The 24,529-nt window shown below is 40.4% G+C and overlaps 2 protein-coding genes across 57 annotated transcripts in view; both read right to left on the reverse strand.

Annotated features, from left to right (window-relative positions):
- LMO7 (LIM domain 7) overlaps positions 1-13,790 on the reverse strand; it is a 131,612-nt gene extending 117,822 nt beyond the window's left edge. For 32 of the 50 annotated variants that reach the window (XM_086881044.1, XM_086881043.1, XM_086881040.1 and 29 more), the window contains exon 1: positions 13,479-13,743. In XM_086881044.1, the coding sequence (XP_086737170.1) occupies positions 13,479-13,547 (69 nt within the window). In that variant the 5' untranslated portion in view covers positions 13,548-13,743. Of the gene's footprint in view, positions 1-13,478 lie in introns of all 50 variants that reach the window. The other 18 variants (XM_086881042.1, XM_086881037.1, XM_086881033.1 and 15 more) reach the window with 4 other exon arrangements.
- A 5,120-nt stretch (positions 13,791-18,910) lies between these two features.
- The window catches only part of UCHL3 (ubiquitin C-terminal hydrolase L3), a 42,146-nt gene continuing 36,527 nt past the window's right edge, over positions 18,911-24,529 (reverse strand). For 4 of the 7 annotated variants that reach the window (XM_023927703.2, XM_086881048.1, XM_086881049.1 and 1 more), the window contains 3 exons: positions 23,614-23,689; positions 21,074-21,132; positions 18,911-19,805 (listed from right to left, as the gene is read on the reverse strand). In XM_023927703.2, the coding sequence (XP_023783471.1) occupies positions 19,722-19,805; positions 21,074-21,132; positions 23,614-23,689 (219 nt within the window). In that variant the 3' untranslated portion in view covers positions 18,911-19,721. Of the gene's footprint in view, positions 19,806-21,073; positions 21,133-23,432; positions 23,511-23,613; positions 23,690-24,529 lie in introns of all 7 variants that reach the window. The other 3 variants (XM_023927623.2, XM_086881046.1, XM_023927757.2) reach the window with 1 other exon arrangement.

A 24,529-nucleotide genomic window follows, 5' to 3' on the forward strand; every position in this document is an offset into this window, starting at 1 on the left:
TGGGGACTGTAGCACGAGTTACAGCAGAAGGTCCAGATGAAGATATTCGAAACAGAAAACCCCACTCCACAGACAATTTATGATCTGAAACAAAGAATCTTCACCTTCTTCCAAAAAGGCCCAATAAAACAAAAACTCGCAGAAAACCTCCTCCAGCCATGAGTACATCTTAAAGTTGTTGTGGCAGACATTCAGTACTAACCACCATGAACCTTCTCCCCCACAAATTTAATCTCTGCAGAGTCAAACAAATATTAATAATTGAAAAGTACACAAAGTAAGGGGGTAATTAGCAACTTCATTTCAGTTTAGCAGCTGATTTTGAGTTGGCATTAAACCAACAGGAGCTTAAAAGAACCCATTACACAGATAAGTTTCTGAATAACCTTGTGAGTTACTTGCTGCAGTTTGATGTGGCCCTCAGACTTCAAAGGCCCCTTTCATAAGAAAGCAGGACAAAGGCAGAGAGGTCTTTATCATCATTTATGGTAAATAAGAGACGAATCCTCTACACACTAGAAAGCTGATGCAAGGAAAAGACTGAACTTTGCATGAGCTTCATCAACATTTTAGGAGCTCTAAATTATCCAGTAGTTTTTTGATTAGATGATGCCAGTAATTTGGAAAGGCAACAGCAAGTAGTCCAGGAGCACAGAAGCACACAGATGAAAAATAGCTCCTGCTACTTTGCTATCAGCAGATGTCTGTGAGCACCCATCACCAGACCACAGCAGAGCACGTGCCCAAGCATCTCCTGACACCTCAGGTGAGCAAGCCAGAGCATCCCATCCTGGGCACACACAGCTCTCAGTTTCCTACTGCTCAGTCTCAGTGAGTCCCATTACCCCAGTCCTGGACATACAGGCAGGACTGGCAATCCCTGGCATCTGTGTTTAGAGGAACTGCATGTTAAAGCCTTAGCACCAAATACAAATGCCACTGATAATTAGGCCATGAAGAAACACAGGGATCACCCCCTTACCAGAATTCACTGATGGAAACCCAGCAAGAACATACAGCTTAAAATTAACATAGTGTGAAATGAGAAGTACAAACCCTTATGTGGAAAACTGCCAAATGTAATTTTCACAATTACCATTTAATTTAAGAAGCAGATCAAAAGGAGCACATAATTTACATTTTCAAACATTAAGTTTTAAAGATCAAAGACCTCTAGTATTTCCAGACTGCATATATGTAACTTGGTTCAAGTAATGAATCTATGCAGAGGGAGAACATGAGCTGCTCATTTGCTCTCTGCAGCAGTTTCCCCATCGTCTGTGACTGCAGCATGTGATATCTCCACCAAGCATCATCAGCAAGCTCCCACTGACACTAAACACGAATAGAAGCAAGGGGTTTTAAGGCCTAAAAGAGCATTATACCAATTTTCTGACTGCTGGGGAACTCTGTGCCTAAAACTGGCCATTGCTTCAGAAATTTTTTTCACAACTGCAGCCTGACAGCTATGACTTAACAGTACTTATGCAATGTTCCAGAGGTCATTAAAGATTCCACTTTACCAAAACTGTGTTTTTGTGACAGTGCTGTAGCCTAATTATGCCAAAAAGTTAAATAGAGAGAAGTGCACTATGTAAATGTTCCAAAACACATCACTTAAATTCCATGTAGCAATGAAATAACAACAGCAGAGGCAATGTTTTAGTGACCACTGGGAGCTACTGCAACAGATCCTGGTCAAACTAAGTGTAAAGTAGAAAGTGTTCTGGAACTTATATCCAGGAAACAATTGAACTTTTAGTGCATACTGAAACCTCATGCCTACTTTAAGCACCTCCCAAAAAGCCGCAGCTCAGAATTCAATATTAAAACCAGATTTTTCTTAGCAGAAAACCAGGGAACATCATTACCATAAAACCCGGGCTAAAAAAAAGACACAATCATTTAAACTGAGCCAGTAAACAGGAGCTGTTTGTGGAAGCTGAGAAGATGACCAAAACTTCTCTTACTAAGTTGAAGAACACAATACCACCACGAGCCAGCTGGGGGTGAGAAGCTGCGCTCAGTACTTGATTGCTGATGGTACAATAGCATTCAGTCCCCAATATCTTATTACACAAAGGTCCTCAATACACCTCACTGTCTCAGAGTGGTCCCAGGCACAGGATCCATTTTTTAGCTGCATGTCCCTTATGTTCCTATTTCCCTTTCAAAACCCAGGATTAAAACTACTTTAAAAGTAGACAGGAGTGGATATATAATACTAAAATTTACACAGAGGCTTTAATTTTTATAATATGGCATTAACATCTAATAGGAGAGAAAAGGGCATATGAAATCCACAAATCTCTAAATATGAGAGGGCTTAAAGCAACCTTCTCAAGAAGAGTTTTTCCAACAGACACTTCACATGATAAGGAGGATGCATTCTCTAAGACTATAAATCTCTTGAAAGGATAAACAACCATTGTGTTTTTACAAAAAGGCACCTATGTACCAGTACTTTGGTAAACAGGTCTTCCTGACAGATAAAAGCAGTTACACTGAAGCAAGTTTCATATTTCAAACCTTCTCTCACAAAACATAAAAAAAAAAAGTGAGCAAGATCCAGGCTCCTTAGATGAAGAGAACAATAAACTATGTCTGGCTGCAATTAATGCATAGCAACCTAATCTCAAAGGATATTTATATTGCATAATGCTGTGGGTATTCCTGCCAGACCTATACTGGCTCACATGGACTTCTGTGTGACAGCAGCCAGGCTGCTTCCAATTCCCAGCCTACATCAGGTAGGCAGAACATGGTCAAAGCACTTAGAAGTCTTAATCTGTATCTCTGTCAAAAATTATAACTACTACATGCAACCTAAACAACATTATATGCATTGATACATTAAAAAATTGATAAAATCAGTGCACTTCACATCTGCCCTCCACTAGCACTCTGCAGAAAAGTGCCCCTGCCCAAACTGGAATACATATGTCCTACCTCCAGAAAAAAAAAAACAAACAACAAAAAAAAGGACACATATACTTCTTTACTTGAGTGTAGAAACACTGAGGTTGAGATGAGAAGAACCTGGAGATCCAGATTTCATCTCCACATCCTGCCCCCAGGAGCAGTGTGTGTTCAGCTGAGTGTGCACAAGATTCACCTGCTCCCATACTCCAGAACAGTGCAAAAATAAAGTTAAGACGTGGCCAAGCTACAGTCACAGCACAGCTGGGTTAGGGATAACACTCTAAGGAAACAAGAAAAAATAAAAGGAGGGTGAGGAAGGCTGGCATTCCTTTAAAGACAGCCAAGATACACCAATATCCTTTACACATTTCATTCCCCCATATCAGAAATGTAGCGTAACAGAGATGTCTTCTACTTCCAGAGAGACATCCTCCTCTATCCTACCTCCTCACTAATCACAGAGGGAAGAAAACATAATCAGATGAGTCACCACTGGAAATCTGCACGGCTGGATCGCATCTAACCCATCAATGCACCAGACACAGGAAACCGAATTACTGCCAGCTTCCCGGCCACATCTGCGAGATGCTGGGAGCCACTGCTCCAGCCGTCCCCTTCGTTACCACAACCAGGCAGCTTGGTCTTGCCTGCATCCACACACCAAACCCTGTTGCTGAAACGTGCATGGCAAACATTCTGTGTTCTGACCAAATTAACCATTATACTGAGGATCGCACAGGATTTAATGGCATTATCCTTCTTAACTACGGTATATCTAAACATGTTTAGGGAAAGAACATTCATATTTTTACTATAATTTCCAAAGGAAGAGAGTTTTCACAAGGAAAGAGCAAAGATTCCACTGTAAAAGGGAATGACAAGATTTTAGCTGCCACAGTAAAGGAAAAAAAAAACACTTTTAGAAATTCTTAGCCACGGTGGTAAGAAAAGAAACAAAAAAGGAACCATAAGCACGAACATATAAGCATCTTTCAGTCAGGTATAACAACAGGCTTCCATGTTTCATGGTAAGCAAAGCAGATGAGAAATTAATTTTAAAATATGTGAAAAAATTAAAATAAGCATAGTAACACCTTCAGAAATTTAGAATAGTCTGAGACTGCATTCCCCCAATCTTTTAAATGGCTAAATGCAAAACAAATGCAAAAAAACCACTAAACAACAGATTTTAAAAGTTGAAATGTGACATTGAAATGCCACAATTTAAATACTTACAAGGTAAGAAATTCATGAAGGAAAAAGTAGTTATTTACAAATAACTTTAGGTGCACATTTCTCCTCATCCCTTCCCAAGCCTCTCTTCTCTGTCATTTCTTCAGAGCTCACAGCTCCCAGCCCTATCCACTGACACCTGACATGCAGACCTTCCTGGAGTCTGAGATCACTTTGCCAGACCTACCCCAAAGTCACAGAGGACTTTGGGATTTTATCAGACACATGAAAGCTAGGTCATTAGTGAGCAACTCAGTCTGTGCATTTTAATGGGGATTTGTCTTTGAAAACTTCATCCACACGTAAGACTTGTAGCTGTGAAGCAATACCCTCTTGAATAATCATCGAGTCAATGTTTATTATATCAGGGATTTTTTTTGCCTCCACAGCATCAGGCAAATGTCTGTGAAAGATATCCATCTGTACCTGGAGCTCACGCCTTCATCCTCACTCCATTTCCATTCAGTCTGAATAAGATCAGCTACATGCAGCCTTTTTATTGAATGCTGAGAGCTCACAATGAATATGCCCACCTGCATTTTAAAAAAACCAACAAACCAAAACAACCATCCCCCCATACATACACAAAGGTGAGACCCTTGTAGTTAGTTAAGACAGTCAATGTCACTTTTTTACAACCTCTTATTTGCAAAAGTACCTGTGACCAGGTGTCTCGCCCTGTTTCGTTTAGGATTACATTTTCAGGTGCATCAAGTGTCAGTGGCACTGTTTAGGCAAAAAGAGCATGGTGACACAAGGAAGAAAAGGTTTTTCCTAGAGCAAAAGTTCAGTAATGCCTTTGTCCCCTGCTTCACCTAATCTTAAATAGTTTCCAAAGAAGCATTTCAAGGCACTGCAACAGGTAATACTACAAAACTCCTCCAATACTGTAGTGTCAAACCTGGGTCTTTATTTTTTTCCTTCTCCACAGCCACTTTGACATCTGGCTTCATAGAATCACTAAGGTTGCAAAATATTTTTAAAGATCATCAAGTTTAACATTCTGCTTCCTTCAATGTCAAACAGATACGAACTAACAGAAATAGGATGTTTCTGTCATGTTTTTGGAGGCATCAGCAAATGACAGTACTGCCATGACTGACCCAGGCTATGTGGTTACCACTGGCAGAAAACCTTGACACTGCGCACCCATCCACCACTTCCAGCATCCCCAAACTCTGACACCAGCTGCACAAAAGGTATGTTGGAGCCTCAAAGTATGCTGGCTGGATTTTTACCCACTTCCTTTAAGTAGGCAGAAAAAACATCCCACACTTGTTTCTGTTCTTTATCACATCTTGATTTATTAGCTGACGTGGCGATTTGACCACACAGAAAATCTCAGATCAAACTCCAGAAGCTAGACTTCTCAAGTCTTTCCTGAAGGAAAAAGTAATAAATAAATAACAAATAACATGGTCAATAGCGCAACTACAGGAAAGAATTTATAAATAACACTGGAAATGGGTTTTGGGATTAGATTGCCCCTGTGAAGGGCAGGTGATGATGGCTGAAGAACTGCTGGGCAAGATATCTCAATACCTCTGAAGCACCATCTCCCAACCAAGACAGCCTCAGTGAGACACAAGGACTGCTTCTTCCACAGTAGAAGTCAGTGTATATGCATATCAAATACTTTCAAACGCTTTGGCTCAGAAACTCCTGGCAGAGTTGTATTTAAAACAGCTCCAACTGTATTTATAAGACTTACGAAATTCATCCTGAAGAAGTTATTTATGGCTAGAAGCCAGGCTCCTTAATCCATGTGTCTTCCTTATACCTCAACCCTGGGCACCTAGCAAACAGAACCTGAGTCATGTAAGGAAGAGAGCCAGGCAATGAGCAGAGGCAGGTGACTTGAGAATCCTCCAGGGAAAGAGATGGCTTGTCTGAGTTTGGGTGTCTGCCTCTCCTCATCCCACTAGTCAGCTGTAACCCAACAGCAAGCTGCTGCCAAAAGGCCACTTCCATCAACACTACCTCTTCCCTGGCTGGACCACTGGTGCCCTTCTTGCCTTTCAGGAGCCAAGCAAATACCAAAAAACACCCTGATTTTCCCTGAGACACCTCACCAGAGCATCAGACAAACACCCCTGCCACAGGAACAGGAGGCAGGGGAAACACGGGCCAAGCACGGGAGTCTCAGTGACACCTTGCTGGGATAACATCTCAGCACTAACACAAAACCACATTGTCGTGGGATCTACTGTAGGAGGACAGCTTGGCCAAACAACAGATTTCACTGTTTGTGCTAGCTGAACTGATCTCAGCTATGCTATCTCCTTTAAAGCTGTGATACATTACAAGGATTTTTACTTTTTTGGCGAACACAGTAATAACTATTTTCCAAAGTCAGTATATTGTGTTCTTTTCTAATAGTAACAACTGAAAGCTGAATTGCATCCAGAAACAAAACTGAGAACTTTCACATGAGCTGGTACAAAAAAAAATGTGCCAACATTTGCACAACATGTGGCAACATTGGCAAGAAAATATAAAGCAAGTCTTATAATCTTCATGCCCTTCTAAGATAATCCCAGATGTTTTGTACCACGGATGGAAAACACTGTTGAAATTAGGTTTCCCTATTCAGTATAATACAAATGAAACTTTTACAGCTAAGTATCCAATTGGAAGCTAGTATGCTGTGAGTCAGATCCATACCTCTTTCTTTCCACTGGAAAAACAAAAAAGTAGCACTAATAATAAACACTAAATTCACAACCTTGCAGAAGCCCACAGCATGAAGAACAGAGCCCATTTTAAAGTAACTTATTCACTACATTCCTTTAAAGTTAGATTTTCACTTGGATTGACAGTACTCAGAAATGTGAAAAACAGCAAAACCAAAACACTCCTCCCAAGATAATTTGGATAATAAGTGAGGTGTGTCAAGCACACCTTAGACCAGCAGAAGCATTTCTAGTACACTGGGTCTGAGAGCACATGCTGTTTTTCATTAAACTGCTGTAGCTGGAAAGCCCATTTAGAAAATGATAGTTAAGAGTTATATTAGTCTTGTTAAGCAGAAAAGGTCGGGGTTTATTTTGTTTTTTAAAAATGTCCTGCAGGAGTGGATAAAGGAACTTTAAAGTGGAGGAGTGGTAGGTACAAGAAACAGCTGGAATGTGTCTGGTTCTTACAACACAATAAAACCCAAGTGTTTTTCAAAGCTCAGCAAGGTCACCATCTAACGGAATATGCACAAGTACTCATTAAAAACTTAAAAATTTGGACCAAAAAAAGCGCCTGACAAAGAAAAGGTGCTAAAAGCTATTCCATAGTAATGGGGGAGGAGAGGGGAAAGCATGCTAAACATGGAAATCATTATCATCTCACCTTCTCCCTAAACTACGGGCAGAAAAAAATGCTTGACCTCACAAAACGGGCAGAAAGGATCAAGACACATTTCAAAAAACAAACAAAAGAACAGGAGAAAAACAACAAAAGTAATGCCATAACTAACTGTAGTTGCCAGCCACAAAATACAGACCGGAAGAAAACAAAAGCCTGGCCAGAATTGTCTGTAGTTCCCCTTAAGCTGCAATGCATTTTCCCAGTATAGAAGACATACCCGCTTCTATAGTCAACAAGCTAATTCTTTCTCAAAGTGCCTGCAGATGCTGCTTTCATGCAAAATTTTAAAACAACCCTCAAAACTACAAAGAGAAACTTCATAAAGGAAGCTACATTGTGAACTCAGCTCAAAGCTATGCATGCCCATCACACAGGACTATGTGAAGACAGACTTTGGATTATCCCTGAGAATTTCAAAATATAGACTTGAAAATAAATAAGCCCACCTTGCAGAAACAAGGAAATAGATTTTACTCTCAAGCAAAAATTAGTCCCATTTTTCTCTCAAACATATTACAGACACTTTTCCTGAGATCTGGAAGCAAGGGGACAAAGAAATGGAGTGGAAAATGTTCAGATAGATCAAAGGGTATTACTGTCACCCTCTCCCTATAACACATTGTTGCTTGCCCTATGATATGGCATTTTACCACAACACTTTCATAGTCTGCAGGCAATGGAGAGAACATTATTTCCAGGATTAAAATTCCCACAGTATTTACTTCACAACATGTACATTTATAGATCAATTAATATTTATATATCAACTGGATACACTTAGATTTATTCCGTGAAATGCTCATTGCCAAGAATATACACACAGTAATAAAATATTGATGGATCCAGCTAAAGCAGGGTTAAATACACCCCTTATGTAAACGTGAGCCAGGACTTTGGCAGCTGTGCTGTAAGAAGTTCTCCAGAAACCAGCCCACCCAGGTTTTATGACTTGACAGAATTACCCAGTATTAAACATGGTTTAGGGAACAGAATATATAGATTTTACCTTTTCATTCACACATCTTTCATTCTAGCACTATTCAGGATATTGACTGGCTCTCTACAGACTACCCAAGAATACACTACCCAGAACTAAGATTAAAAAAAAATTAAAAATGAATGCTTAATTCAACTTAAATAAAGGTAATAACAAGAAGAAGATTTGAACAGTGAAATTAGTCTTCTGTCTCTACAGTTATTCTTCCCATACCAGACTGTATGCATTAGATTCATGCTTGGGCGAGGAACAAAACAAAATAATCACTGAGGTATGATCTCCATGCAAATACAGGGAAGACATCACTGCTAGACCTCTAGCTGCATTTGCAGAAGCCATAAAAATATACAGAAGAGACGCAAACTTTGAACAGCTTCAAAAAAAAACAACATTTGGTGACCACATGTCCGAGACCATTCCCTGAATTTGATTGCTGTACCATTGGTCCAGACTGAAAGATTTCAATAAGTTGTCCTGGTTCTCAAGTTTTATCCTCAAGTAGACTCTTTCTACCAAGTTACTTTGCAAATATGCTCTTCCTGAGAAGGTGGGGGCAGGGGGTGCACACATCTATACAAATGTTTGTTTTCTTCTGAAAAAAGAAGAGAAAAAAAAAAGAGCCCACAAAAATTTTCCAGCATCCACTGTAATGTAATAATGCATGCAGCATTCAAAATAAATAATTAAGCAATTTCACTACCTATTTAATGGTCATGACAGACAGGAGCAGCAGAGGTATCATTAGTTGCCATCCAGATAAGCTGGGCTTACTTCTGCTAACAATGTCTATTAAAATTGATAAAAACCTTATCTTGCTATAGAAATCCTCGTGGTGAAACACTTCTCTCCATCACTGCTGGGTAGTGGAAGGACTTCTGCTGCAGTGTTCCTCCGTGAGGAACAATTCCGGCATTCTAGGGTCCCGATTCTGACATTCTCAACATGCTCTGATGAAATTAGTAGCTCTCAGAACATCTGACTTACAACGCTATAAGAGTTGTTCAAGAAAGAAATTCAGCTCACAAGAAGAGCTGTAATAATTTGCAATATTAATAGTTACTTGGCTGAACACCCTTTTTCACTTCAGTGGATTTGTTGAAGTTGCTCCACATGCTTTCCTACAGCTTCGCTCCAACAATTCATTCAGGCACACGCTCGCTGGCCACCCTCCCGCAGACTGGATCTGTACATTTGACTACTTCAGGGGAGAAAAAAAATTCAAGCGTTACTTGCCTCAAGGCACTTTAACTAAAGATTTACAGACTTTGTGGGTCAGGTTTCAAGTTGCTTTAGCAAACAATTTCAAACCATAGACATTTACCAGAAGATTAGAATTTGTTTAAAACTGAGAAGTAGAATCAAAAGCTGAGACATTTTACAAGAAAGCAGCACATGCTTCTTTCCTCTCAAACTCTTCAAGGGGCTGCACTCCTAAAACAGTAAAGCATGTGTTGGGGGAGAGGGACTGCGTCTCCCTTTCATTCACAAGGGTGAACTTGGTGGTGGACTACAGAAAGGGAGAGGCAGAGACCGCCCTCCCACATCTTGAGGCAGGAAGGCAGTCTGGGATATTTAATAGCTGGGGGAAGAATGCTTTGGTTTGGAGGAACTGCTTTTGGCTTGCTTAAGTTATAATATGGAACAGAACACAGTAAAACAATTTTAACCCAGCTATTTCTAGCTTTGGCAAACAAGCTCTACCTTTCATAGAATGAGAGAAAATCCTGAGCTGGAAGGGACCCACAAGGAATGAGTCCAACTCCTGACTCTGGACAGGACAGCATCAAGAGTAACACCGTGTGCCTGAGAGCATAGTCCCACTGTTTCTTGGACTGCCAGGCTGGTGCTGTGACCACTTCCCTGGGGAGCCTGTTCCAGTGTCCAACCACCTTCGAGTGAGAAACCTTTTCCTGATATTTTCCAGCCTAAACCTCCCCTGATATAACTTCATGCCATTCTCTGGGGTCCCGTCACTGATCACTACAGACAAATCAGTGCCTACCCCGCCTTTCCTCTCGTGAGGAAGTTGTAGACTGTGATGCAGTAGACTCTTTGGTCTTTTCTTCTTTGAGAAACTATTTCCAAGTTGTGGTATTCCAATGTTTTATTCTCAGCATGCACCATCTGCCCGGCTGAGACGCCAAGTGACAGCTGAGTGAGTTTGATCAGCACTTGCACCAGGCAGAGCTCAGAAAGTGCCAAAAGCCTCAGACGGAAGAAGCCAACACCACTAACCAGCACTGGCTTCTGTAGAAAGGACACCTGAGAAGAGCTTGAGTTCTGCACTGAAAATGACCGTTCTTTCCCCCAGAGAAGTAGACATACTCAACAGGCAGCTTCCCCAGTGACTCCAACTCATGTAACAGACAAGCAACATCCCCTCCCAATTCCCAACACATGAAACACAAGAGGTTGGGGACCACACTTTAGGAGGTCTTTGCACTATGAAGACTACAGACCTTCCTTGTCTGCATTATCATAAAATATGATGATACGTGAACCTGAATTAAAGAACTAAGTCTTTCTTTAAGCAACCAGACAGCAGATGCAATTTTTTGTTGTTATCATTCTTAACCAAGCTCTGGCACTTTGGGTTTGAGCTGTTTGGAGGTTTGGGTTGCAGGGGGCAGGAGAGCTTGGAGTTTATTTGGTTTTGGGTTTGGTTTTTTTTTGTTGGTTTGTTGTTTGTTTGGGGTTTTTTCCTAGTATAAGAACTGGGAACAAATATTTGAGCTCATGTGAGACAGCGGCTGTCCTTCATACATGGATAATTCAGCTGGGAACTGGCAGAAAAGGAAACTGACCAGGACAGTCTTCTTTCACCAAAAACTTCAGAAACATACAGGGTAAGTAAGATTTTTTTTTTACGGTTTTGGGGTATTTTTTACTCCTCTTGGGATCTGACAAATACAGCTGATCATTCCTGTTACTAAAAAGCCCTCAGCATCAAGGTTAAAGGTTTTTTTTTTAAGTCTCACAGTCCAGAGAGTTCTCCACTGAAATACAGAAATATGTTAACAAAGCTTTCATTAGCAAAGAGAAAGAGTAACAGTTTACAAAGCTATTTTGGCTTGTTCCTTTAAATACATAGTAGCTAGTGTCTGTATGCTTTCATCTCCTCTAATGTTAGGGAGAAGCTGGTACACAAAACCTTACCAAAACATCACAAGTTTGTAAATATTTGAAAATCTGCCTCATCTTCAAAACTAATTGTTTAATCATTAGGACTCACCAAGTTTCACTCTCAATCATGTATACACCACTTTGTTTCATCAAGACTCACAAAACCTTGGGACATGCCTCATTACCCTAAAAATATCATTACTCTTCCACACAACAACGGAAATGGTTAGTCTTGGCTTTTAATCCATCTGGATGCAAAGAGTAGAGAAACACAACGGTTCTTCTGAAACACAAACCACATTTCATAGGGAAATAAATATTTACATTTTCCTTTAACATTATGGAATTCCTAGCATCCTGTTTATCAATACCTTAAGGTTTGCAAGTTACTTGCTTTACAATAAAATGTTTCTCCGAGGGGCAAGTTTAAAAGCTATTTTAAAATGAGAACAGCTTTCACATATCAAAGGATAGCCACACAAATTAGATTGGGCAGGGGGGAAGCTGAGCATATGTTTTTCTTCCCCCTACACAAACAGTGCACACTTCATACTCACATCACTTTGCTAGAGCTCCCACATGCTACTGGCAGGCAAAGACACAAAACCTTTTGTAGGAATGGTACAACCAGCTAGTATCATATGAAATATAATAATTAAAATGAATCCCCAAACCCTTAAAATGGGATTTTCAAAGACAACATTACATCACCTTAATGAAGCTTTTTAAAGCAAGCTTTGCCAATTTAAAGAAAGCAATGGAAGAAAGGTATACGTGAGAGAGGAATGCTTTAATTACTTAAACTCGCAGCTAGCTCTTACAAAACTGACACATGGGGAAGCCGGGACTGCTATAATTACCTACATTCACAGAGGACACAAAACTGACACTTGTGGAGGTCATTTGCCATACCCTTGCCTTTGGCTCTCTCAGTTCAACATTCTCAATAGATTTTAAGCACTAGATGTCATTGTTTTACAGAGGAAACAAAGAAACCTGAACTCGGGTCTCGACAAGCTTATAAAGAAGACGGGTAAAAAGTAGCAAACATCCTTTTTTGAGTACTTCCTCCTTCTATCTAAAGTCACTGCGATAGTGGTTCTGACTACATTAAGTTTAATCTTAAGCATAAAGAAATAAGCTTAATATGTTAAAATACGTCTAAACCAGCACTCTAAAACTCCACTTTAAAAGCACACCATGACTCTAAGGGTATCCCTAACATTTCTCAGCTTCCACACCATCATCCTCGCTCTCTCAGCCGATGCTGCCCTGGTCATAGTCAGGTACCTCCAGGAGCAGCCTCCCTCCCCACGCTTTAGCACGTCCCGCACCGGTGGGACCCGGGGTAACGATACACAAACACGGATATTTACGTCAAGCGCTATGCGCAGTCAGACAATCACGTTTAAAAATAGGAGAGAAGAAAATGAGTGTTAATTTCAGGTTTCTCTCTGTCCTGAACTCTTTCGAGACAGGAAGGAGTGTCTTTAATTCAGACTGTCTCGGAGCAAGCGCTACAGAAGTAATTTATAAGATGGCAAGAAATTATAAGCATTAATGACGGGCGGGCAACCGAGCCAGCCTTTAATTTGGATTGCGAGGAGGGGGCGGTGGCGATACTGCACAGACAGATTTCTGCAAGTTACCACGATACTTTCTAAAAATAGCAGTCCGCAGCTGCCGACAAAGACTCAAGGTTTGGAGCCGCTGCCGGACGGCGGGGCAGCCCCGCGGGAGCGCGCTGCGCGCTCCACCGTTCGGGGGCTGCGGCGGGACCCCGGCCTCGGGCAAGGACCGGGGGTACCGAGGGGCTGCCAGCCAGCAGGACCGAGGGACGGCTCACCTCCAGCCATCGCCGGGCTTCGGCGAACGCCGCCTGGAAGTCGCACTCGCTGTCCTCTTTCCCGTCCATGGCCAGCGGCGAGCGAGCGGGGGGCGGCCGGCGCTCGGCGGGGCGGGGGCGCGGGAGCGGCCGCTGTCATTCAGCTGCCTCCTTTTAACGCTGCCCGCGCCGTCTCCTCCCCCTCCGCCTCCTCCCCGCGGAACTCCCCCTCCCGGGAGCTCGCCGGCGCTCCGCGGCCGCAGGAGTCCCAAGAGCCGCGGGCCGTGTGGCAGCGCCGGGACCCCCGGGGCAGCCGGACGCCCGGGAGGGGCCGCACCCCCGCGGCGGTGGCGGCTCCTTCCCGCCGGGACGCGGCGCCCCTCGCGCTCCCGGCCGCTGGAGGCCGCCCCCGGCGACTCCCGCCCCGCCGCATACCAGGAATAGCTGGGGACAATCGCACCTTTCAGGACCGGCCCCGCCGCCCCGGCCCCCGCCACCTGCCGCCCCGCCCGGCCGGGACTGCCCAGCGCGCCGCCGGCTGCCTCCCTCCGGCGGGGCCGCGGGAGCCCCGGGAGCCCGGGCCGCCTCCCTCACCTCCGCTCCCGGGGGGCTTCCCCGGCCGAGCACAGGCAGCGCCGCGATCGCGGGGAAGCGGCTCCACGCTCTGCAGCGTTGCCCCGTTTGGGGACGAAGTCGGGAGCCTTTTCCACGGCTACGGGAAAAGACACGAGAGCCCCACACTTTGTTTTGAGCCCTTCTCGTACAAAGTGACCGAGGCGGAGGCGCCCTGGCTGAGCTGGAGCCACACGACTCGGCTTCCATGCTTTCCTCCCCAGCCCCTTGGCCTCACCTCTGGTTTAGCTCACACTACCCACACTCTGCCCATGGCTCTGACTCATTCGTGTCCCCGTCCCCGGCTCACTGCAGCAGCCTTTTTGCGACTCCTCCACCCCACACGCTGTCCCAGGCTCAGAGCTACAGCTCTCAGTCCGTCCGTGGACCTGGGGGGGAGCTGCGCTGAGCTCTGCCCACTGCGGTGACCGCAAACGGGGCAGGTTGGGATCACGCTGTGCTTCAGCAAAGGGTCATCCACCCTGACCGAAGCACGGGAGACAGGAGAGAGATGGTTTGCAGGCTGAACACGGTGAAATCCTTTCTTCCAATACAGGCGCGGACAAGTGCTAAGCAGAAAAGTTAAGTATCGGGGGAAAGAGCCATTTTCTGTAATACTAATCCACAACAATAGGTTGTTGTGTTTTGGCTTTGGTTTGTTTGGGACTTCTGGACTACTAGGTTCCATTTATTATTTATTTAAACTCTCTACTCCTGTCTGAAAGGAGGGTGTGGCAACGGGGAGCTCAATCTCTTCTCCCAGGTAACAAGCAACAGGACAAGAGGAAATGGCCTCAAGTTGCACCAGGGGAGGTTTAGATTGGATAAAAGGATAAGTATCTTCAAAGCAAGCACGGTCAGGCACTGGCACAAGCTGCCCAGGGAGGGAGGGGAATCACCAGTCCTGGAAGCGATCAAAATGTGTGGATGTGGTACTTGGGGACGTGCCTTAGTGTTGAATATGGCAATGTTAGTTTAACATTGCGCTCAGTGATCTTAGAGGTCTATTCCAACCTTCATGATTCCATGATCTTTTCCTACTTGATTCTTCTGTAGTATCTTTTCTTTCCATGTTTTCTCTGTAAGTAAAACTGAGTTGCTGCATGCATATTTTGCTTTTATAGCCCATGGCACAACATACGCAATTTTTAAAGGGTTACTGACAAAAGGTAACTTAAAACTTGTACTACACACAGATTCATTTCTTCTGAGATGTTTACTTGGGAACACATTTTCTGTTTTAACAAAAAACCTTCTTAGAATGGGGAAGAAGAAATTTAGGAGATCAAAAAGCCAAGAAGCTATGAGCCATCAGTTTCTGCAGTATATGGAAATCAGTGTTGCTGCTGTTACACACAGGAGGGAAAATGCAGTGACTCTGGCTGAAATAAGTTCCATGGGAGATGTTTGACATTTATTAAAGTTACAAATGCATAGAAGTTATGTAGTTAGCTCTTCATCATAGTATGATTTGAGACATCTATGCTATGCTATAGAGCCAGCAAAGAATAGTATGATAACCAAAGCTGTAATTTTGAGGGGTTTTTCCTTACCCTTTTTTCCTGTTCCAAGCCAGAGCAGCCACAAGACCAAATACAAATGAAGAATCTGCATTTTTCTTGAGTGGGAAGCCTGAACATCAGAAAACAACCCTCTCATCTCACTATTTAACATCTATGATTACAAAGGTTAAAAATGTCTAAATGAAACATGTATCAGCTGCTGCTGCTGGCTGACATCAGTTTGCATTACCTGATGTTACCAAACATTTTTCTGGACAACTACAGCAGCCTTTCTCCAGTTTTTAAGGTCTTTCACTCCATCTAAAAATACAGTGCTTGTTCCTAAGTAGGAGAAAGTAACTAAGAATTCTATAAAACAGGCTTCAAAAGAGGTCTTGTTAAAAAAAAAATAAAAATCTCACTTATTTCTGGTTGCTTTATTTCACTTCATGACAAATCAATCACTTTTCTTACAAATGAAGCATTTAATGTTTTAAATCAAGTGATTTGAGTAATCATGTCATTTGATTACGTGTTTAAGCAGACTGCATGGATCACAGTAACTTTCAAGTTGAAGTTCCTCACTAAGTAAAAAAAGTTCCAACATGTAAATCTCATTCTCAAAGTGAATTTTAAATCAACTGTCACAGATAAATTATCTGTGTAAGCCTGAGTAACCAAAATAGTTTTATTATTCCTTTGCACTAACAATGTAAGTCACCAGAGTCCCAGATCAGAGAAAGATTACATATACCAGATACAAATGCTAATTGTTGCTGTCAAAAGTAGCAAACATGATATTGTTCTACTTGACAAAAATAAACCCTTTCAATGTGTGTGCTCCTAGGGATAAGTCAAGCAATAATTTACGTCATATTCTTTTCAAGGACAGTTTTAGAAATATTTGGTATAATAATATTTTCTACCAAGGCAGGCTTCTTTCTTTAAGGTATGACCATATTTATTTTGTCAGTGTAGGCTGTTAAGTGACTTTATTTTCCAAAGCATACATTTCAATGTCAAAAAACAACTTTCTTCCTCTTCCCTTAACTGAATCATGCAGCCACGATTGAAAGGAAAGGGCATTGTACTGGTTGTTAAATCATGATTTCTTAACAAAATGTCTGTAAATAACATAGGAAAACTTGCACCAATATACTTAGAAGAGCTTGAACAATCCTGAGTACTTAATAGCACACCAGCTCCACTCAGCTAAAATTAATGTAAGCATGGAGCATGCGTCATCTCCTCACTCCTACACACACCATTTCCATAGGATGGTGTGTACAGCCAGCCCAGACTGCAGAGGCTGAAGAGGGATTTCCTGGCACTGCACGCCCGTGGCCAAGCCACGTTCCTCCACACAAAGGTGTTGAGGCTCTGGCAGGGCTGCACAAGTTAGAAAATACAGTGTTATTTTCCCACAGAGCTTGAGCTAATAAGCAGAGATTGCACAGCTCAGGCGATGATGCAGGCGTTGGGGCATCGCAGAGCCAAAAGCACCATGGGGTCTGCAGGGTTTATCAGCCTCTAATCAGGAGCTTGCTTGACTTTACAAGTCAGCCAAGTGTTCATACCTCCCTTTTTTTATCCACACTATACATGTTCTGTCAGTGATCCATATTGCAGCAGCTTGTAGATCTCTTAACTTCCTGTGCTCCTCGAGACGGTGCCGAAGCCTGTGCCAAAGCACGGTCACACAAGCTCTTGGAAGGCTGTTCCACTCTACATGTCAGGTGAGATGTATTTCTGCACTGCAGTCTTTCACAGTTTCTACCAAGGGACCATGCAGTGTAAAGATACAGTTCAGCCTAAAAACTATTGCATTGCTCTTCCTTTGGCATCTCAAAGCAGTGTTCACTAAAACCTACCATCTTACATATTAATAAAACAGAAATTAACACTGAAAATAAAATAGGGAAACCTTACCCTGCAGAACAACTGATTTGAAGGCTATGTAAATGTTAAGCAAAACTATAATATTGCAAAAATACTAAGAATTCTTATTTATGAGTTTTTACTTAAGATTCAAGATGTATTTTTCATCGTGACCACAGAAAATCCCACCCCAACTTTACTATTCTAACCTTATTATCCTTTGTTCTGAATTTGTTTAATCGGTCCTTTTATCCAACAAGAAGCTCCACGTCTGAAGGGATTTTGCAATAAACAGCTACACAAAAATAGAGATACACCATTTACTACTTAAACTCACTGAAATCTTCTGAACACTGAAGATCATATATGATGAGGCCATTTCCATAGAGCAGACAACTGATGTAGCTTGTTTAACAGCTTTGAACTGTACTTCCTATCTTTCCTCACCCACCTCCCTATCCTAAAAGGGCCTTATCTATATTAACGATGGCTTACTTGAAAGGTAATCCTGCAAGTCACCATTAGCTTAAAATATGCAATATCCTAATCCAGTGGTGACAATCTTTATTTGATTTTGCTGATATTAGCAAGAAGGCAACACAGCTGGTTTGGTTCCTAAAGCCTCTGATTTTTATTTAAAAGCAAGTTTCAGGGCTTTACTAATGAGCATGGCAATGTAAAGCAAGTCTTAATGATACTGCATTTTATTGGGGTGAAAAAGCAAAAGCTTCAAAAATAGAAGCTCATTAGTGTAATTCTTCTCCCTTTGCTTTTCCAACCAGCTCACTTATAGAAAACAGACTGTTGTTACTGGACTCTCCCAGTGACACGTTGTAGACAGACACTCCAACTTTTTCTTTAGAGTGCAAGAGATGTTCTTAAGTGATAAGACAGACTCCCAGGCCTCTTTCTTTTCTATAAAGAAGGAAAAGAACTGCCAGAGTGCTTCTGGCATAACACCATTCCTTTTTCCTGCAATGACAATTGATAGAGAATGAAGGCGCCCTCTGGGATGTGGAGGGTTCAGTTTCCTTTGACAGAGGGTTTGATTTGAAGCAAACTTAAATTATTCCACTTCAAAGGAGTGAATAAGGAATATTTTTTCTGGAATGTCAAAAACATGCACATTAACCCAAAGCAATCTTCACAAGAATCCTGATGTGTTAAGATTGCTTAGCTAAAAAACCGAACCCAAAACCAAAACCAAACAAGAAAATCAAACTCAAAACAACCACAGTGTTACTAATTCAGGTATAGAAATTGGTTAACAGTACCTTAAGATCAGTAGGGGGAGTGGGAGGGATGGAACAGGGGAAGGCTATCATATAGCATTCAGTAATGACACCTGACAAACTTACAATAGATATTCCTACAGGGGATAAAAGTGTATTACCTTCATGGCTGCCTTAAAATCTCCAGTCTGTTTTGTTGCTGCTAAACAAAACTTCATTACGACAATCATCACTTTTCTATCATTTATTTAATTAGGTGAGGTACTTCACATTACTGTAGTCACCTGTGTGTGCCCTACACAGTCCTACCATTTGAATTACTTAATGTGCCTTTTCAAGGGAAAAAAATCCACATCATTTTTCCACATATACAAATAGCAAACATTGGCTTAACTAAAGTTTTTTGACAATTTATTAACATTATTAGACTTGAGAAACAAAGTGAAGTTTTATTCAAAATGTAAACATTAAGATAATTTTAAAATGTTAGTGCTCCCCAACAGTAAGAATAGTCCTTTTTCTGCCTATTTACTTCCATATATTTATTTATAAATAATGCACTGAAAAAACATCTTTGTCACTTGAATCACCTGGAGAAGTTCTTATAATATTCTTGCACCATTATAAATAAAAGATGGAGATAACCTTGTACTCCAAGTTTTCAGCCATTACCATACCACATACATACTCCACTCAGAATGTTACCTGTGCATGATACAAATGATAATCCTGCCCTGAAGCAGTTCATCATTATTACAAGGAAATATCACAGACAGAAATTCCCAAAACTTTTAAGGGGGTGGAAAGGAAAAAACCCACCACATAGAAATCTTGCACAAAATGCATGCCTGTATAGAAAGACCAAAAGTTGCTGTAGGAACAAGCAGCAAAATATAGCAAGGACAAATGCAAAGTTTATTCCACGTATGCTACAATTAGTCAAGATGTTAGGGAAGTATCAAAATTTGTACTATTAACATATGGCAACAGTTTTATTCTTACAATACATTGCAATAAAGTTGCCTCACTGGAAAAGGCTTTTAAGCTGCAGACAGTGCAATTGCATTAAATCTTAATTCTTCAGGGTCACGTTCCATGAATTTCTTGCAAACTTCTATTGCATCCTAGGGGGAAAACAGTACAAAGAAACCCAAAATGAAAAACAGTATAAATCATATTTGTTATGAAAAACCAAACAAAACACAATTGAAATATGAAGATATGCTTTATCCAAACTATGCTCAAAATGGATTTTTCCATAAAGGTTTACTAAATAGTAAACGAAACAGACAAACCTACATAAACTGTATTTCTGATGTAAGTTACCACTACTCAAGATTACTTACAGCGCTCATGTGGGCAGCCTAAAAGAGCAAAAGTTTTATGAAGGGCCTTAGCAATGATGATTTTTGTGACTGAACATTACTTTGTGCAGCAGATGTGTTGCTTGTCTGACTTTCTAAATGCACCTCTGAAGTTTGCCTTAGCTAGTATTGCTGCCTTCAGAAATTTTTCCTTTGTTTCAAGATGAATCTAAGCCGGGTGGGGCAATTGAAAGATTTTAAGTAATTCCTTCATCTAGCTTTAGGGTGCAATCTGGAGAACACATGTTATCAGCAAAAACAGGAAAAAGACACATAAGGAACAAGGAAAGATTTATCCAATTTCTTCCCCTGTCCAAGCAAACACAAACTGTTTGCAAACTTTACAGATATTAGTCTTTTATATAAAATCTTTTTGGATTTTTTTTTGTTTTAGTTTCTCTGGTTTCTTCCTTTTGTAATGCTAATCCAGTCTTGATATCATAAAACTCAGATCTATGCACTGCCTTCTCTCAACTTCAACTTTGCATCATTCTGTGGGGATGACAGTTTATCCTTCCAACTCAGTGTAGCCCTTTCCAATTAATTTCTCAGCTCATGACACAAAGAAGCACCCAAAAGAAGCTGTGAAAGTGGTGAAGAATGATTATTAGCAAGGATCAGAAAGAAAATCTACTTCTGTCTAGCATGACACCTATCAAAATATAAACCAAATAAAAAAGAAACAAAAATTTTAAGTTTTCAATCTACTAACTTCTTGTTAGATGTACTAATTGAAAGGACCAGGAGTATATGAAAATCTAAGCACAGAAGATAAATCAGTTCAATCTTGGGTTATAAACAACCCATTTATGCTATGATACTTTGACACCCAGACCCACAATGTAAGTGTTCCAAAGTATCTCTTTTCAAACCTAATTCTGCCTCACCATTCCACTTGTTCTATTGCTCATCCAACTATAAATATAGCTAGACTTGTATAGGTATTTCCATATATCTATTTTATAAATTTTGTGGAAATACAGCAAGAATTTAGTAAAACAACATTTAAGAAGGTTCTCTATCCCTACCTCTAAAAAAGAATCGTCGCTGGTTTCCCCATGGTTTATTGGAAATGGTTTGCGCCCATCTGTTGAAAGACAAAGTAGGATTGAATAACACATTTATAAAATTATAAAAACTTCATTTTTCTAATTAAAACTATTGAAACAGATTTTTTGTACTTCACTTTCAAAAATGCTATCTAATTTTCCATAAAGTTCACACATGCAGCTAGCTGCTCCCTGATCTCTCCACTGCTGACTGCTTCTATGAGTATCATTATATACAGTCTGTTGCTTTTAAAAAATAATCCAATCAAAACATTGAAATATTTTTCAATATTTAATTTGAAAACTTCAAAGCTGTAAGTTACTGTTGTTTTGATGCTGGTATAGTACTTCAATTTTTCAAGTAGAGTAGAAAATTTTCAGCTACCCTTGATGGATTTACGCAGACAGACAGCTGTAAACAGGAACTCCAAAACCCACCAGAGTAGCAAATCCACCATTTACTGAAGTGTCTGGCATCACTGAAAATGTTTCTGCCATTTAAAATTAGAAAACAAACCAAACAGCTCTAAATATTAGGAACTTTCACAGCATTTAAACATGGTTACTACAGTTATTTTTTTATAGTTTTTTTCCTTGCATTTCAAATAGAATAATGCTTGCATTTCAGCATTTAAAAAATAATTTCATCCATATAAATGTCAGCATATCCTAATTATTTGCTAAACCAAAATCACTTTTGGCTCTGTCTTCCATGTAAAAGGCTTTGCCATCCCCAAAGATGCCACCAAAGTTGACAAGACTTCCAAACTACATTTTCCATAACTAAAAATAGATTTAATGTTAGAAAACTTTTGGATTTATACGAACAAGATGTTGTTCACCAATGGAAGATAAAAAGCAAAACCCTCAGAAAATACCAGGGAAACAGAACTGAATACCCTTCACTGTTACAAGCTAAGTTTACCTTAATTTGGGTGGTTTTTTTATGTCCTTATTGGCAGAATAACATTTTAATTTCATGTGCCTATAAATAATGTGTTTTCTATGAAAAAAACATCATATACATTTAATATCCATGTGCTTCCTTAGCATGCCAAACCCCCCTTGCTGCCCACACTGTCTAAAGCCAGTGAGTCAATTGAATAACCTTCTTCCAATGAGTTGGAAAAACTTCCATTTTCCTACTTTTAAGTTGGGTTTTTTTTGTTTCCTTCCGCTGGTACAGAGAGAAGTTATTTTAAGAACAAAAGAAATAACACTATTGACATTCCACTGTACAACAGAGCTAAATGTCTCTCCTAATTTTTTATTTCAAGGAAAAATTCAAATGGGGTTTCTCCCTCATCATACCTACAGAAAACAGGTAAACATGGTCATCATAGAACGTAGTCTGCTTTTTAAGCAGCATAAATTAATCAACAATGAAAATGTGTTACTGAAATAGTAGCATACAACCAAAAAAAGTGTAAGTCATCCCTTGTGCCTTGAAATTTAGATCCATGAAATATTTATTGCATCCTACAGAACTTACCTTTTTGAACCAGTCCACTGACAGACACACAGCATCATAAAATACAAAAATGTGTGCCTATTGGTTATAACTTATCCCTGGGAATACCCCTTGGATCAACTTAATATTAACATAAGCACTTCTTATATATTGCTTATGCCCCATGTTGTGATTACTTATCACCTGGTAAGAGCATTGATCAATGATGATTTTCAAAAGATAAAAATCTTATCACCATAAAATACTGCAAAAAATTATGTTAGGAAAAATCAGTGACTTGCAGTTTTTAAATGCTGATCTGCTGGTTTTCTGAAGAGCCTGCTGGAAAACCTAGTTTCCCAGCAACATATTTAAGACTGGAGTCATTAGAGAATATCTAAGCAAAACTAAGTGCTACACAACCTGAAGAGGGAAAAATAAGCTGTATTTCAAAAAATAAGGACTGCCGTTGCACAGTTAAATGTCTATTAACCACGAAAAGTAGAGGAAAAAATGACCAGACTATTACAAATGAGATGCAGAATATTAATATCTCTTAGTACCCTGATTAAATACTTTGAGTTTAAACGGTATCACTTAATAATATAGCTAACATTTCTGAAGTAGCACACAGTTACTATTTAACACTTCCACAAGAAGTTCAGGAATATAAATATAACAAATGCCCTGTGAAATTTTGAGTGCTTATTACTTTTTCTTGCTTCCTGTCCTTATAAATGCCCATATAAATTTGAAAGCAGTCTAGTATTCTGTACCATTTTATCTTAATATGATGGAGTTGAGGGAAGGAGAACAAAAGAAAACCAAACCACAAAAAACCAAAAACACCCAAAGCAAAACAAAGAAACACCACCAAAAAAAACCTACCCCAACAGGAAGTAGGCTGCAGAGTTCTTTGAAAGAAATCCACAGATCCCTCAGATGCAGCTGAAAAGAACCTAAGCCCTACACAACATCAAGAAATATCTCTGAACCTTGGACAGTTAACAGCATCACTACTTACATTTGTTTCTAACAAATGGAGAGAGTGGATAAAAAATGTTCTTACCCAATTCATAGAGATGGCCACCTACATTAACTAATGCAATAAAGTGAAGATCTACTTTTTCATCTATACTTGGTGCCTGCAAGACAAAACAAGACAAAAAGAAATTGTGTTTACTAAAACTCTTATTGTTATATGATTAATGAGGATGTATCATCGTAATATGCAAAGCATCTGGACCAAAGAAACCATGATTGGGAATCACATTCTGGATCTATACAGAAGGGCAGAAGTCAACTATCTGCAATGCATATATCAGTAAGAATCCATACAGTAAAGTATCTGGAAGTATTTCCAATTATAGCTCTACATAAAAGCTCTATCTTTCATTACTGAATTAAAAGTAAAATCACCTCAAATACAAAAACATCCAAAATAGACTTCCAGATAAATAACAAATCCTTCACTAACCTATCTCCCATAACAAAGTGATGCAGGACTCAATTCTGAACCTATAATATTTTAGAAATGGAAATATTCACTTGGTCAAAATAATTTTTTCCTCATAAGCCAAACCCAGTTAACCAGTTTCCTCTTCACAGGCAGTCAAACCAACAGGTGGGGAGGAAAGATAATAACTTAGAGGTGCCCAGACTGAATTTTCAAAGTGGCATCATACTCATCATACCCAGTAAGGTCTGAAGTACAGTGACAGCACCAAATGAAATCACAAAGAATGGTTACAGTTAGTAAAGATCTACAGTTAGTAAAGATCTACTTGTGCTGGCAACTACAGCAAGCAGCAAAAGCTTTTGCAGAAGTTCGTGGGCATGCACAGCATGGTGCTCCACCAACACATGTTCCAAGCACCCACTGAGCAGTGTTTGAACCTGTGAGCCAGAAGATCTAACATCACTTCTGAGCCAAAAGCTCTATTGCTACTGTTGTGTTCAATAGCAATTGATGGGATTAATTCCTT

The sequence above is a fragment of the Cyanistes caeruleus genome, chromosome 3, assembly GCF_971803275.1.
Source record: "Cyanistes caeruleus chromosome 3, bCyaCae1.hap1.1, whole genome shotgun sequence".
NCBI classification, from domain to species: Eukaryota; Metazoa; Chordata; class Aves; order Passeriformes; family Paridae; genus Cyanistes; species Cyanistes caeruleus.